The sequence below is a fragment of the Eublepharis macularius genome, chromosome 15, assembly GCF_028583425.1.
Source record: "Eublepharis macularius isolate TG4126 chromosome 15, MPM_Emac_v1.0, whole genome shotgun sequence".
NCBI classification, from domain to species: domain Eukaryota; kingdom Metazoa; phylum Chordata; class Lepidosauria; order Squamata; family Eublepharidae; genus Eublepharis; species Eublepharis macularius.
The window spans coordinates 37,990,754-38,005,378 of NC_072804.1; the positions used below are offsets into that span (position 1 = coordinate 37,990,754).

The window sequence follows — 14,625 nt, forward strand, 5'->3', positions numbered from 1 at the left end:
GTCGTGGCCCTGAGTCTCTCTCTCTCTCTGAAAACTCCACTTCTTCTGGAAAGTGGTCATTCTCACAAGTGTGCCCAGATGTCATGGCCCAGCAATGTGCTGTGAGAGTGGCCATCTGAGCCACGAAGCTGTACAGGCTGGAGAGGTGAATTGGGTGTTGAGTTCAAGGAGAGCTCATAGAGTTCTTCTTCTTGCTCCTTTTATGGTGAGTCCTGGAGATATCGATGTCATCTGAGTCTTGCAAGAACTTGCATGCATGCACTCCCTGCCCTTCTTTTGCACCTGTGATAGTAAATCGGTGTTGCTAATGTTCTGTTACTGTGTAGATCTCTGACTCTGATGATAAGTTCCCAGCCTCAAACACCTGGATTGACAGCTCCTGCCCACCCCCAGTGATTTCCTGTTGTTTTGGGGGCTGGCCTTCCTGTTCCTTTGTTGCTAGAAGCAAATAATAAAATAGAATAAAATCTGCAAACCTGTCTAATATTCCTGTCCTTTGTACATTCCCCTCCCTCCCACTAGGCATTTCTGGCTGAGTTGGAGCAGAATTCTGAGAAAGTTCAGAAGGCAAAAGAATCTCTCTCTGGACTCCTGGAGAAATATCCCGAATCCCCAGAAGCTGGAACCTGGAAAAGGATGCAGGAAGACCTAAGTATGTTACCCTGTGACCTCTGGCTTCCAGAAATCATCTAGGACAAATCAAGATTCAGCCCCAGTTCTAAAGTCAACAGCAAAGCAGAGTTCCATTTAGCTGAAGTTCAGCTAATGGAGTGGGTGGGACCTTTATGTGTGCTGCTCGAACTGTAGGATAAGGGAAAGCGTGGGAAGCAGGCCTAGGAAATGAAAGGGTCCACTGGGACACAGCCCACCAGCATGTTCTCCTGTGCAAGCACTGCAGGAATGAATGAAAGAAGCCAAAATAGTATGAGCCTGCTGTTTTGCCTTTCTTAGTCTTGTATCCTTCCCTGTCCTGGTAGGTAGGGTTGGTTGCTAGGTCCCTCTACCCTCCTGGTGGGAGGTGAGGGGACCTGGCACTTACCTCGTACCAGCAGCGTGTAGTGCCTTGTGCTCCTGGCACATGCCCAATGACATCACTTCGGGGGGGGGAGATGCCATCACGCTGGATGTGCAAGCACTCCTGCGCTCTGCAGGAGGCCAGTTTGGCCTGTTTGGGGCCAAAATCGACCCCAAATGAAACGCAGGAGCATTTGCATGGCCGGCGCAATGTCACCCCCGGAAGTGACATTGTTGCACCTCCCCAGAGCGTGTGCACCGTGCATGTTCCTAGGGTGCCTGCCAGTGGCAATCTCCAGGGGGCTTGCCACCTCCTGCCAATCATTGGTGGGTTGGTGGGCAAGAAAGTAAACCCCTGGGAGTTTGCCTGCCACCAGCAGACACTTGGGAACCCTACTGGTAGGAGATGCAATTGAGCATTGATGTTCTTCAGGTTTCAGCCCCCACACCGTTTTGGAAGCTAAATCTCTAGAGTGACAGGTGGGTGAATTTTTAATTTAGTGCCTGTACAGCTAAAGAGCATAAAATGCCAATGGCGCTGTTCCTGTCCCTCCTCGCCACCCTCAAACTGCCCATCCAGATAGGAAATGTTGCTGAAAGTGAATTGCAGCTATTCAGTCCTGTTGTGTTCAGCAGTCATGGGCTTTCTAGCAGTTCTTGTGCAGCTGCAGGTGGGGGGGGATTGAAATGGTGATTCTGCACAGTAGAAAATCCTGATTTTCCCATCTCTTTGCATTTTGTTACTTCCCTTCTTTTTTGTTTCCCAGGGCAACTGTGCTTCTCTATGCCTAATTAATTACTTCCTACTTGCCCACATTGGGTGCAAGTAGGAAGTAATTAATTAGGCATAGACAGTGGGATCCATAATCAGTTTCTTTTTCTGGAAATGAGATGGGACGGGAAGAGGGGTTTAATTACTGCTTTTCTTGAATGGGATCCATAATCAGTTTCTTTTTCTGGAAATGAGATGGAAAGGGAAGAGGGTTTAATTACTGCTTTTGCCTTTGGAGCCAATGTTTGTAATCGCTGGTTACAATGATAAGGGGAAAAAAAAAGAAAATTAATGAAAAATCACTTTGGCTGCAAAGGGAAAAGGCAGTAACTAAAGTCTCCCCGCCACCGCTAAGGGAACAAGAACTGATTAGGGATCCCTTCAGGAATGCTGTGTAAGTGAACAAGAAGTAATTTTGACTGAGCTGTTTTAAAGGGAGGTAAGGAGTAAACTGTAGAGAGCTGGTGGTCCTGGAAAGCTTCCCTAGTGCTCTGCCAATGCTGCCGTTGTGTGTGTTAATTTGAAAAAAAGGCCCCACAGTTCAAGTCTGAAAGGAACACAGAAAATGCTGGAATGCAGTGGGTTGGCAATGATGGTATCTGGCTTCTCTGTAAGGAGACGAGTTATTTCTCTTCCTAGCTCAATAGCATGGAAGAAACCAAGGAAACGGCTACTGCCAGCTTTCTCGCACATCCTGCTTAGGAAAAAAGAGCAGACCCAGTCTGCACCGTGTATATCAGGCAGAGAAGTGTCTCAGTAAAGTGTAAGAGTTGGAGGGATACTTAAATATGATCCCATGGTGTGAGAAAAGGGGGTGTTACCTGTGCACAGGTATGTTGGAAGTGTTAGTGGGGCATATATTTGTGTGATTTTGCTGGTTTGCAGAGGAGAATCCCCCACCCCCCAGGGATTGCACAGCTCATTTTTTCTGCAGTTTTGCAGATCTTTCCACCATGTGCCCTTCGCTGCTCCCCATGCATTGGCCTGGATGGGGTGGGTCTCTCACAGACAACTGACAGCAGTTGTATGTGCCAAAGCCCAGGCTGTTAGCTGAGAGTTCTCCCCCATTCTTAGCAACCCTTTCTCTGCTTTCCGATCTCTTAAATACTGTCAGCTTTCCTTGCTGTGTCCCACTCCTGTTCCCCTTTTGTGCATACCCTTTGTCAGTACTTGCATGCTTTCAAGACTGATTCTGTCTGGCGCAAAAAGGGTGTATTGGAAGCACCTGAATTTATGAAGACTTCCTGATGTTTCCTATCACGTTGCAAAGATGTTTCCTATCACGTTGCATTTCAGCCACATTTATGAATTGCTCTTTCGGCAAAAACTCATTACTCTCCTTCATTTTAACATTTGACAATTTGAATGTTTGTTAAACAAGAATTCGTATTCGTTATAGAATAATTAAACTACTTGGTATGCAAATATGTCTCCCCTTAAACTATCTGTTAAAACTGGTTTCTCTGTAGAATTGGTTCCTTCTCTGTTTATTCAGAGGAGGCACTCCCTGTTTGCACAGGAGCTGGGCCAGTAATTGGAACTGCATGGAAACTTTCCAAGAGCAGCCTTGCAGGCTACATTTAAAAGAGGTCTCTGCCCGCAGAGGCACGTGGTTTGCATGCAGAAGGTCTCTGGTCCAATCCCCAGAATCTCAGTTTAAAGCATCTCAGGTAAAAAGGAAAGGCAATGTTGCGTGAATATGTATTCTTACGTTCCTTTCCACTAATTATATCTTTACAACAAACTTGCATTGATTTGAAGCCAATTGAACTATCATGGCTGCCCTCAAAGGATCCTGGGAACTGTAGTTTTAGTGAGGGTCTGATTCTTCTGTTAGGGATTCCAGTTCCATCTTCACAGAACAGGAAAATCCCAGGGAGTGGGAATGACTACTTAAACCAACTTAAGTCCATGTTGTAGGTACACCTTGTGTAGCTTCTAGAGATTATAGGGATCTAGGTGGACAATGCCAAACTTTGATTTCAGCCAAGCAGGTCACAGCCTGCCAGTTTTGCAAGTGAGTGGCAAGACCAGTGTTATTTCCTTCTGAGCAAGAGCCTCAGATAAGTCCAGGTTTGAAGCAGCTGCAGCAAAGACTTTGAGAAACAGCAGGGACAAATTTGCAAAGGCAGGCTGTGAGTGAGGAACACATGAGAAGGACCATTCAGATTCAAGATCCAGGTGCCCTGGACTAGCCTTAGCTAATGGGTGCTGCAGGAATGGTCACAGAGGCCATACTGGTGATATTCCCAATCATTGCGTTTCTGGCATTCAGATTCCAGGTGGGCACACGTCAACCAGGTGATGGTGGAACGGCAGGAGAAGCTGGAAAAGTCGGCCAGTGAGCTAGAAAGCTTCCAGGTGGCAGAAGGCCAGTTGCGCCCCTGGTTGATGGAGAAGGAGCTCATGATGAGTGTTTTGGGGCCACTCTCTATTGATCCCAACATGCTGAATGCCCAGAAACAACAGGTTCAGGTGAGATGTGAAGGCGCTTGTTTTGGCCTCCTCTTGAAGGTTGGGAGGGCTCGCTGAGGTAAAATGTGAGTTGAGTGGCTGGGAGCGGGGTGGGAGGTTTGAGCTCAAGCCACTTATTGGGTCTCTCTGACAGTACAGGGGCCACCCAACCCATGTCTCAGCCCCTCCTTGTTAACTTACCTCAAGCCAATTGGCCCTAAAATCACATTTCTAAGGATGTGTTTTATTAGGAGGGAACAGGGGGTCTTGAAACAGGAGCTGCCACATGAGCGAGATGCCTGATGCTTCCCCATTGTGTCTGCTTGCCAGAGGAGGGGCTGCCCTCTGCCCAGTGAAGGATTACGGCAGTTTCCAACTCAGTGGTGGTTAGGTGACACCAGGGACTGGTAGGATTCCACCTGGTCCTATAAAGTTTCCATCCTTCTGAGGTGTTCTCAGATGCCTCTTCCCTCTCTGGATCACCAACTTGATGGGGAGGGAAAGGTTATTCAAAGATTCTCACTGCATTTTAAGTGCCTGCCTGCCTGCCTTTTGTACACATATCCCTCCCTTTGGGGTTATGAATCATATTATTAAGAAGCCTGCATCCAGTCAGACATGCAGAGGAGGAGGAAAAAAACATCTCTTGGCTAACACAATTGACTGTCATGCTGCAATTTGTTTATATGATCGTGAACAGCAGCAGGACAAATAAGGCAGACGAGTGGAAATGTTTTATGAATGCCATCATCGTCTCTATCGCTTGTTTTTTTTTTCTTCTTAAAGCGGAAATCCTGTTAGAAGGAGCATTTCTTCAGCTTCTTTGTAGGCCTCCTTGAAACTGCAAATGGTTTGGGCCTTCTGTTGCGTTGTCAACCAGCTAAATCCTTCAAACTGGCTCACTCGTTTGCCACTTACTAAACCCTTCAAATTGGCTCACTCATTTGCCGCTTAATATACAGGGCCATTGAAGCTGGGTATCTTTACACCTCATTTAGAGTGGCAGGAAGGGGCCCTAAACAAAGGTGACAGTCTGTAGCTGAGGTGGCAAGGAGATTTTTTTGGCCATTCGCTGCTTAGAACAGGGTTTCTGAGGAGCTCCTCAGTTTGAAAATCAGTCATAGAGACCAACAGGCCCCGGAAGGCAGCAAAGCCCATCTTTGCTCATTTTCTCCACATCATGCAGCTGTGGGTGGGGAGGATGATTATGCCTGGGGATCATGCTGTCCTATCCTGCAAGGTGGCATGGCGACCCAGAAGGCCTGGCATGAATTAAAGGGCACCCTAGAGTGTGGCTTCAGACTCCTTTGCTGTGAATGGGGTTCTTTACCAGAAGAATCATTGGGAGAAGGGCTCCTCCTCCAAAGTAGGGGGTGGTGAATGATTCCGATGCTTTGGCTTCTGATGCTTTGGTAGCCATTGTTGTAAATGCTAAACCAGCTCTCTGTGAGGTGTCAAAAATACATGTGCCACATGCATCTGTCTTGCAGTTCATGCTAAAGGAATTTGAAGCTCGTAAACCCCAGTACGATCAGCTGAATAAGGCCGCCCAAGGAATCCTTATCAGCCCTGGCGAAGCGTCTCCATCCACTGACCGCATGTGGGAGGATCACCAGGCCATCAACCAGAAGTGGACGGAGCTCACGGAACGGCTCAACTCTCGTTCCAGCCAAATCAACCAGGCCATTGTCAAGAGCACCCAATACCAAGAACTGCTTCAGGGGTTGTCTGAAAAGGTGAAGGCTGCCGGGCAGCGCGTGAGCAGCCAGTCTGCCATTAGCACACAGCCAGAGGCTGTGAAGCAGCAGCTGGAAGAAATGAGTGAGATCCGGTCTGACCTGGGGCAGTTGGAGAATGAGATCACCGAAGCTCAGGTGCTGTGCGAGGAACTGTCTGTTCTCATTGGAGAAGAGTACCTAAAGGAGGAGTTAAAGAAGCGCTTGGAGACCGTGGCCCTCCCTCTCAAAGGCTTGGAGGACTTGGCAGGTATGGAAGGAAATTGTTCTCAAACATGGGCTGATTAGCACCCACAACTTGGGGCCTGGGCTCCGGAATCCCCCAGTGGTCCACAGCTGGGAAGACTTTGTGGGCATCAAGGACTCCCAATCTTGTTAGACTCAAACTTGACCTCCAGACTAGGGGTGTGCATGGGCGAAAGATTCGGGTTTCCCGCTTTAGGATTTGCATGTGGAGGCTTAGAGGCGACTTTGCAGTCTTGTTTCGATGTGATGAGTGAAGTAGTGAAATTATCACCTTTTACTGGCCTTGAGTTTTTTTGTTTTTTGCATTTTAAAAAGGCATTTTTTTCAAGTTTCCTGTTGTGTGAGTGTGGGAAGGTGTTTGTTAAAGGGAAACAGATGATTGTGGGATTCTGTGAGATCTGCTACATTATAGATACGTTTTGTGATTCATAGCATATTCTGGCCTATGTAGGTTTTACTGGACCACCTTGTCTGTACCAGTTTGCCATTTCACTAGAAGGTGCTCATTCCCAATAACTAGACTTGTGAATTTGGACAAAATGGCAGCTGGGGAGGGGGGCACTCAGCCTAGCTTATAAAATGCATTTTTAACAGCCTGTCCCTCTTCCTCCAATTTCCAGGGGACCGAATGAACCGGCTGCAGACGGCACTTGCAAGCTCTCAGCAATTCCAGCAGATGTTTGATGAACTCCATGCATGGCTGGAGGACAAACTGAGGCAGCAGGCGCAGAGCAGCCCAATCTCGGCCAAACTGGAGAGGCTGCAGTCTCAGATCCAAGAACAGGAAGACTTCCAGAAGAGCCTCAATCAACACAGTGGTTCCTACGAAATGATTGTGGTGGAAGGTGAATCTTTGCTGCTTTCCGTTCAACCTGGGGAGGAGAAAGCCAATTTGCAAAGCCAGTTAGTGAACTTGAAAGCAACCTGGGAGGAGCTTAGCAAACAAATCGCCAGCCGGCACGCTAAACTCAAAGACTGCTTGCAGAAGGCTCAAAAATACCAGCGTCACGTGGAAGACCTTTTCCCATGGGTGGAGGACTGTAGGGCAAAGATGTCTGAGTTAGAGGTCACCCTGGATCTAGTGCAGCTAGAAGCCGCTCTCCTGAGGTCAAAAGCTCTGCTGGGTGACGTAGAGAAACGGCGCTCCCTTTTGGAGATGCTGAACAGCGCAGCTGACATTCTCATCAACGCATCGCAAATGGACGAAGATGATGTTCGGGATGAGAAAGCGAGGATCAACCAGAAGATGGATGCCATTACGGAAGAGCTCCATGCAAAGACAGAGTCCCTTGAAGAAATGTCACAAAGGCTTAAAGAGTTCCAAGAAAGTTTTAGAAACATTGAGAAGAAACTGGAAGGGACAAAGCACCAGCTGGAAATCTATGAGGCTCTAGGACCCCAGGCCTGCAGCAGTAAAAACCTGGAGAAACTCAGAGCCCAACAGGAGGTTTTGCAAGCATTGGAGCCCCAGGTGGATTATCTGAGGAACTTTACTCGAGGTCTGGTAGAAGACGCTCCAGATGGATCAGACTCGTCCCATCTGTTAAGCCAAGCTGAGGTTGCTCAGCAAGACTTCAAAGCTGTCAAGGAAAAAGTCAACGAATGTTGCCTACTGATGGAGAGCAAGCTTGAAGGGATCGGACAGTTTAATAACCATGTCCGGGAGATGTTCTCTCAGCTGGCTGATCTCGACGATGAGTTAGACAGCATGGGCCCCATTGGGAGAGACATAGATAGCCTCCAGTCCCAAGCAGAAGATGTCCATGAATTCTTGGCCAAACTGCAAAGACTGAAGATAGACATTCAGGCTTCTGAAGAGAAATGTAGGCAGATGTTGGAGGATGAAGGGAGCCCTGATTTGATAGGGCTGAAACGTGAGCTGGAGACCTTAAATAAGCAGTGTGGCAAGTTGACCGAACGGGGTAGGACTCGCCTGGAGCAGGTGGAAATGACGTTGGCTCGTGTCAAAGACTTCTATAACAAACTGAAGGAGTTGAACCACATGACGGCGACTGCAGAAGAGAATGAAGCATTGCAGTGGGTGGTCGGGACAGAAGTGGAGGTGATCAAACTGCAGCTTGAGGATTTCAAGGTAAGACTCTTGCTGTGTGTGGCTGCATTTAAGCCAGGCCTTATTCTGTCGTATATTTCGGGTAGTGTTTTATTTTAAGGGCATTTTAGTCCTACAGTTCTTGTGTATGTAAAAGCTGCAAAGCCTTGAAGAACATGTACAGGCAGAGAAAAAACAGCATGTGTTGAATTCTCCTTTGGTGAATCTTTCTTCTCAATATGCCTCCTCATAGTCACAGATAGGAGCCTCTTTATTCATTACATTTTAGCTGTACGTGTGCTGTACACCCTATGAATATAATATGTGATGCTTAAAAATGTGTTTGATGTGGATATACATCTTATGGTACACCCCAGTTTTCTGACTCCCAATTGTATGTACCTATGCTAAACAGACATGGTTTAAGGCATTCAAACAAATTAACTGCAGCAAGAGAGATTAATAAAATAAGAAAAGTAATAAACCCAATGAACTCCACCCATGGAGGACTCAAGAAGACCACCCTTGGCACCATTTCTGCTCTGGCTTTGCTTCCTGCCTCCAATGGCAGCAGACAGTTCTGCCACATCACTGCCTGGGGTATTGTCAGACTATTCCTGCTGCCAGAATTCCCTGCCCTGGGCTGCCCATTGTGCCTCTGCATGAGTCACACCACATGAATCAATGAATCATGCAAAAATAACAGAGTGGGAGTTCATATTCTTATGCCCTCTCAAATTCAACCTTTTTAGCTGTCACAGTAAAGTGTGTCTTCAATTTTAACTTGGTGGGGGGTGGAGGGCGGGTTCTGATATTGGAGCTTTAGGAAGGCCCTGATTTTGTAAGAGCTCTCACTGATTTTCTTGTGCTTGCTGTTGGTTGTAGGCAGTGTTGAACATCTTGGTTTTCTGTGTGCTGAGAAAAATGAGAAACGTAACCATCTCTTTGAGGTTAACCGGGACGTCTAGTGCTTCCATCATGCTGACTCAGTTCAGCACAAGACGCTGGTCTCCTTGTCTGAATGGCTTTGATTAGAAAGCAAGGTCAAGCAGACTTTGTCATTGTGTTGACCTAATGGATGTGGAAATGTAGGAAAGGAGGTGGTACGGAGAGCTATAAGGACTCTTAAGCTGAGACAGAGAGCCAAGACACTTGAAATTTTATTGCACTGCTAGGCCGTTGGTTAGTCTTGCTCTCCAAGTTCTCGGGCAGAGCAAGACTTTTCCCCCAACACCTGTTACCTTAAATCCTGGGGGATCTGAGGCAGAGAGAGAAGGGTAGAAAGAGAGTCCCTCTTGCCTTATTCTTTCTAAAGAGATTGACAATCTGACTGTGGACTGAGCTGTGCTTTGCTACTCACCAGCAGTTTATTTGATGCTGGAAAGACTTGAAGTGGGAGAAAAATACAACCTCATGTCAGAGTGGCAACCTGACTTTCCAGATGTGGTGCTCTCTCACTGGGTCTCTAGCTCTCCCTCTATCCAATCAGAATCAGTTACGTGCATTATTCATATGTTTGCTAATATTGAATAACGTGCTCCGTTTCCAAAACCTGGGTTTTCAAAAGAAAATGCAGGAAGGAAGGGCACATTGTTGAACAAAGGGTGGGCTGTGGAGTCAGGAAGCAAAGCACCAAAGAAAACTCCTGGAAACCTTTCTCACTGCTGAAGCTTCAAGCTTCTGATTTCATCAGGCACATTTGCAAAGACTCTATAATTACTAGAAATTAGATTTGCTGGAATATGTGACAGAGCCAGCCTGTCTGCAGTGTGGCAATTCTGCAAATGTACACAGCAACGATTGTGGGCCTGGGAGGGTTGGTAAATCATGTACTTGTTCGGGTGAAACAGGATTAGCGATGTCCTTATGTTCCCACTTTTCATATCGATTTGGATTTTAATGTTGTGGCATTTGTAATGATCTTTCTTTGGAACATGTGAAGCTTCTTTATGCTGAGTCAGGCCACTGGTACCTCCAGCTCTCCCAAGAGCCCAAGCAGAGGAGGGGTCTTTCCTCAACACCAGAGATCCTTTAAGTGCTGATTGGGGGAAGGAAGGGGTTGAACTTGGGACTTTCCGCCTGCAGAGTGTGAACTCTGCCAATGAACCTCAGCACCTCCCCTAATCCCAGCATGGGGAAGTTTAAAAGGGGGAGAGGTTAAACATTGCTCCTTGAGCTGGACAGGACAAAAGAAACTTGGATAACCTCTCTCTGGAGCTTGTGATCTAAAGATGGATATCCTTATAGATGGAGGGTGCAGGGGAGGAAGAGGAAAGGCAGCAAATGGGGGGTGGGACCAGAAGCTTCTCGTCCCCCAAACTTGTGATCGTTTTGTGACTCCTTTACAACCTTCTCATGTTACAGGAGGGCAAGCGGGGGATCCCTCAGTCACTGTTTTGCCAAGCTCACAGGAAGTGAAAACAATGTCAGGAAAGAATCTGCCTCCTCAGCTGGATTTACACCACAGGAGTTTAGTGTCTGGAAACTTGGCGGGTTTTCTCCCAGGGTCGAGTGTTCTTCCAGGAAGCTCTTCCACTTCATTTTCACAGTGTGAGAGTGCTGCGTCTCCCCCCCCCCAATGCGCGTGTGCTGTGTGTGGGCAGGCTGGGTTTATCTTGGCTCTTTCCCCACCCTCGCCACCTCATAAATATGGCTTTAAAGTCTGCCTTTCATCTCTTGCCATAGTGGGTTCCCCTATTGCTGCTTTTCTTTTCTCTTTTAATGGGAATATAATGAGGTTATGTATATGCAACGGAAGCCTTTGCACCATGGAGGGGCTGCCTGCCGGAGGCTTCTCTATGCTGTTGTTGTTGCTTGCGACCTTCTCTGTCACTGCCCCTGCTCCTTTAGAGGGCTGGAAGAGAGACTGGCAAACTGAAAAGGGAGAAGAGAAAGAAAAAGGCAGCTTTGAGATGTTGCAGTCCGTCCCCCCCCCCCGAGCTATCAAAATAGCCGTTTGTGTCTCTGCGCCTGGAGACAAAGCAGGTGTTTGGTGGGTGTGAGCAATGCACAGTCTTCGGAGTAGTGTTCCCTCTTTGGCCTTCATTCACTTGCTAGGCTGTTCCTCCACTTTTGGAGAGAATCTCTTTGTATCTTGGTGAGTTTGTCTCCCCAGCAGCATCTGGGGCTTATGCCCCAGGCTTATGCTCCCCTGGGCCATGTGCACATACAGCATAATCCATGTTTCTGTAATCGTGTTTTATGGAGTCTCTACCTGGCATTTTCTGTTTCACCTTCAAACTTCTAGACCTTAGTTTTTGACCCTTGCCTAAACAAAAACTGTACTTTACTGGTCTGGTCTGGTGAGGGCTGAGCGACTGTCAAAGTTAGTCGCAGAGATAATAAAAAGAAAAGACCTTGGGGGTTGCATTGAGTGTGCCACCAGCTGCCAGAAATCAACAACGGAAGGCCAACAACACTTTATTCAATCTTTTGTTTGGCAGGAACAGTACGGAGTTAGAACAGCAGCAAAGGCACAAAGGAGCATTTTTTAAAAAAAAAATAAGAAAAATGATTTTGTCAATTTCAGCCTGGGTGTTCATTTCAGTCTCCCTTTCAATGCAGTTGGGGGTAGAAATGACTCCAATATCACAAACCTATTTAAAAACTACTGGTGGAGGCACAGAAATACCACAGGGCACTTGAACTCGTCAAGGTATAGAGGTATATAGAGTGGTGAAAACAAAGTTTTTAAAAATCAATTATTTTCCCAGGTGTCTGCACAAGTTTTGAGTTGACCCCTGGCCTGGTTCAAGATCTTTACACTGCCCCACTTGCATTTCCTCCCTTTCCCTCTCTTCGTTGGCTCAGGCCTGCCTGGTGTCTGCCCCCCTTCGCCCCTTCCTGTCACCACTTGGCCACAGGCATCTGAGCATGTGGAGAAGGTGTTGCAAGTCCTAGAAGGACCAGAATCCAGCCTGGAAGAAACACTGAGGCAGTTTCCCAAGAGGGCCAGTTTGTAGGCAGAGTCAGCTGGAAGCCAGAGAGCTGAGAGAGATGTCCAAAGAGACCAGAATGAGTGGCAGAGGGGGGCGGTGGGCGTAGAACGGGTTGGCTGCCTGGGAGGGAAGACTGGGTAGGAGTGGAGCAGGTGGTTGGGTGGCTCCAGACAGGAAGCAAGGCTTCCTCGTTTCCCAGGCAATGACCCAGGCCTGACCTGGAAGTATTGGTAGCTGACTGTGTTGTGCTTTGGATGCAGGAAACTCCCCCCCCCTGCAACTTCCAGTGGCTCTTGGGAAGGGCTTCCCATGCACAGACGGTGAGCCACCAGTTTAGAACCCAGCTGATCCCACCTCCCATGGGGTTGCCTTCCAGTAATTCTTCAAGCCAAAGGAAGGTGGGGGAGGGCACTCTATAAAGAGGAAGTGAGGGAATGGGGCAGGGGGTGGGGGAATGAGACATAAACAAGACAGTGCAGGTAATAGCCTTGATCTTTGCAGCACCTTGACCTCTTGAGGGAAGCTGGGGCAAATGAGCTGCCCGTGTCCTGTGCCAGCAGAAGCTTCTGGGAGTCACAGAGATGTGGCAGAGGGAGAGTCCAGATGGCCTGTTCCAGTCTATCGGAGCTCTGTTTTTAATCTGCAGTCAAACCATCCGTTGGCTAATCACTCCAATTATTTGATTAACAGAGCAAATTACCCCATGCGGGGGGTGGGGGCTCTTCCATTACCAGGAAATGCACTGAAACACCCTTCTAGGCATGAGAAAAGGGTTTATGCTGGATGCAGCCTCTGTATTTTGCTGCCTTTTCTCCCACTGGGAAAATGGCTGCTCATCAGAGATCACCTCTTTAGCATCAGGAATGTGCCAGGTGCTATACAGAATGCCCAGGGAACGCCAACCACATCTCTTAGAAAGTTGGATAAAATGGAAGCAAAAGGAGAGAAATAACTTGAGGAGAGAATGAGAGAGGGAGGACAGAAATCACCAGAAAGGTGAGATCTTGGAGTTCTCAAGAGGGTTTTGTTTGAGGAAGAAAGCGATGGAGGGAAGAAAATAAGCAGAAAGGAAGGGCATTCTGGGCAGAAGGGAGCACCTTGATGGAGAAGGCCCAGCGTGAGGGAGGGGCGAAGGAGAGAAAAGGGGACCAGTAGTAATGGTGAATGGAAGTTTGTGAATAAAATGGTGGGAGGAAAGATGCTCTCCCCTACATTACTTGGCTCATCTTTAGAAAAAGTTTGAAAATAGACATTTCCACTTCAAACTTTTCTCTCTTTTGCTTACCTTTAATAGCAGTTGGCCTAACCTGCCCTGCCTGGTAAGTGACCCTAACGCATTGACTCAGCAGCAGTGAAAAAGACACTCTGCACATATTCAGAGGCATGTTTCTCTCCATTTGTTCTGCCAGTATTTATACTACCCCACATGCTGTGTGGGAGCATCCTGGCATTGGGAAAGGGCATTGGGAGCTGAGCCCTGAGCCTTTCTCTGCCCCCAGTTCTTCCTGTTCAACACAGACTGTAACCCCACTAGGAAGAGCCCCCATCACTGAGGCACTACATTGAAAACAATGGATTGGAGACATTGCCTGTTGAAGCGCGTTTCCCCTTGAACTGAATGCCCTGCCTTGTTTGGGAAGGAAGAAACAGCGCCCTGTTGGAAACAGTATTTTGCATATTGGCACCCCTAAAATAAAAATGGCCATCTTCTCCCTGACTCCCTTTCTCCTCGCCTGTTCTGTCGCCATCCTTTGCCAGCTTTGTATAATAGCCGAGGAAACAAAGGCACCGTGGCCAGAAGGGGGATGAAATTGAATGCAGATTTTCCAGGTGGTTTCGTCCGGCAAAAAAGCTGAACAGCACCTGCCTGCTCTTGGCAAAAAAGGAGCTTCGGCTAACAATAGAATCCTTCACTGGGGGCGGAGAGGAGGGAGGGGAGAGAGGCTCACTTCAGGCCCCATCACCTTTGCAAACATATTGCTGGTCTCTCCCCCCCCCCCCCAGTAAGTCTTGCTATTCAGATTTTGTATGAGGAAGGCACAGACCGGCTTCTGCGTGCTAAGAATCAGAAGAGCACCCGGGTGGCATACAGCTGGCTCTGGAGGCATCCAGGTCCAAAGGGAGCTGGTGCACTCACTATGCCTGGTTTGCAGTGGCTGCTGTTGCCTTTCCCCAACATAAAGCATCCAGACAGACCAGGTGGTCTAACACCCCCCACCCTCCCATCCACCCAGTGCTTGACTTAACTCTCCTTCGTTTTCATTGGCCTGAAAAACACACTGCTGGTTTCTTTCCGTAGAAAACTAGACACGATGAGCATTTGCTGCTTTTTTGGTAAAATGTTCTTGCATGAAAGGGGTTAAATTTTGAACACCCAAACCAGACAACTGTATTTTCATAATTTCAACACTGTGG

The 14,625-nt window shown here is 47.7% G+C and overlaps 1 protein-coding gene across 7 annotated transcripts in view; it reads left to right on the plus strand.

Annotated features, from left to right (window-relative positions):
• The window catches only part of MACF1 (microtubule actin crosslinking factor 1), a 286,862-nt gene that overhangs the window by 190,692 nt on the left and 81,545 nt on the right, over window positions 1-14,625 (plus strand). For all 7 annotated transcript variants that reach the window (XM_054998843.1, XM_054998846.1, XM_054998845.1 and 4 more), the window contains 4 exons: window positions 523-652; window positions 4,062-4,261; window positions 5,731-6,226; window positions 6,843-8,314. In XM_054998843.1, the coding sequence (XP_054854818.1) occupies window positions 523-652; window positions 4,062-4,261; window positions 5,731-6,226; window positions 6,843-8,314 (2,298 nt within the window). The remainder of the gene's footprint in view (window positions 1-522; window positions 653-4,061; window positions 4,262-5,730; window positions 6,227-6,842; window positions 8,315-14,625) is intronic.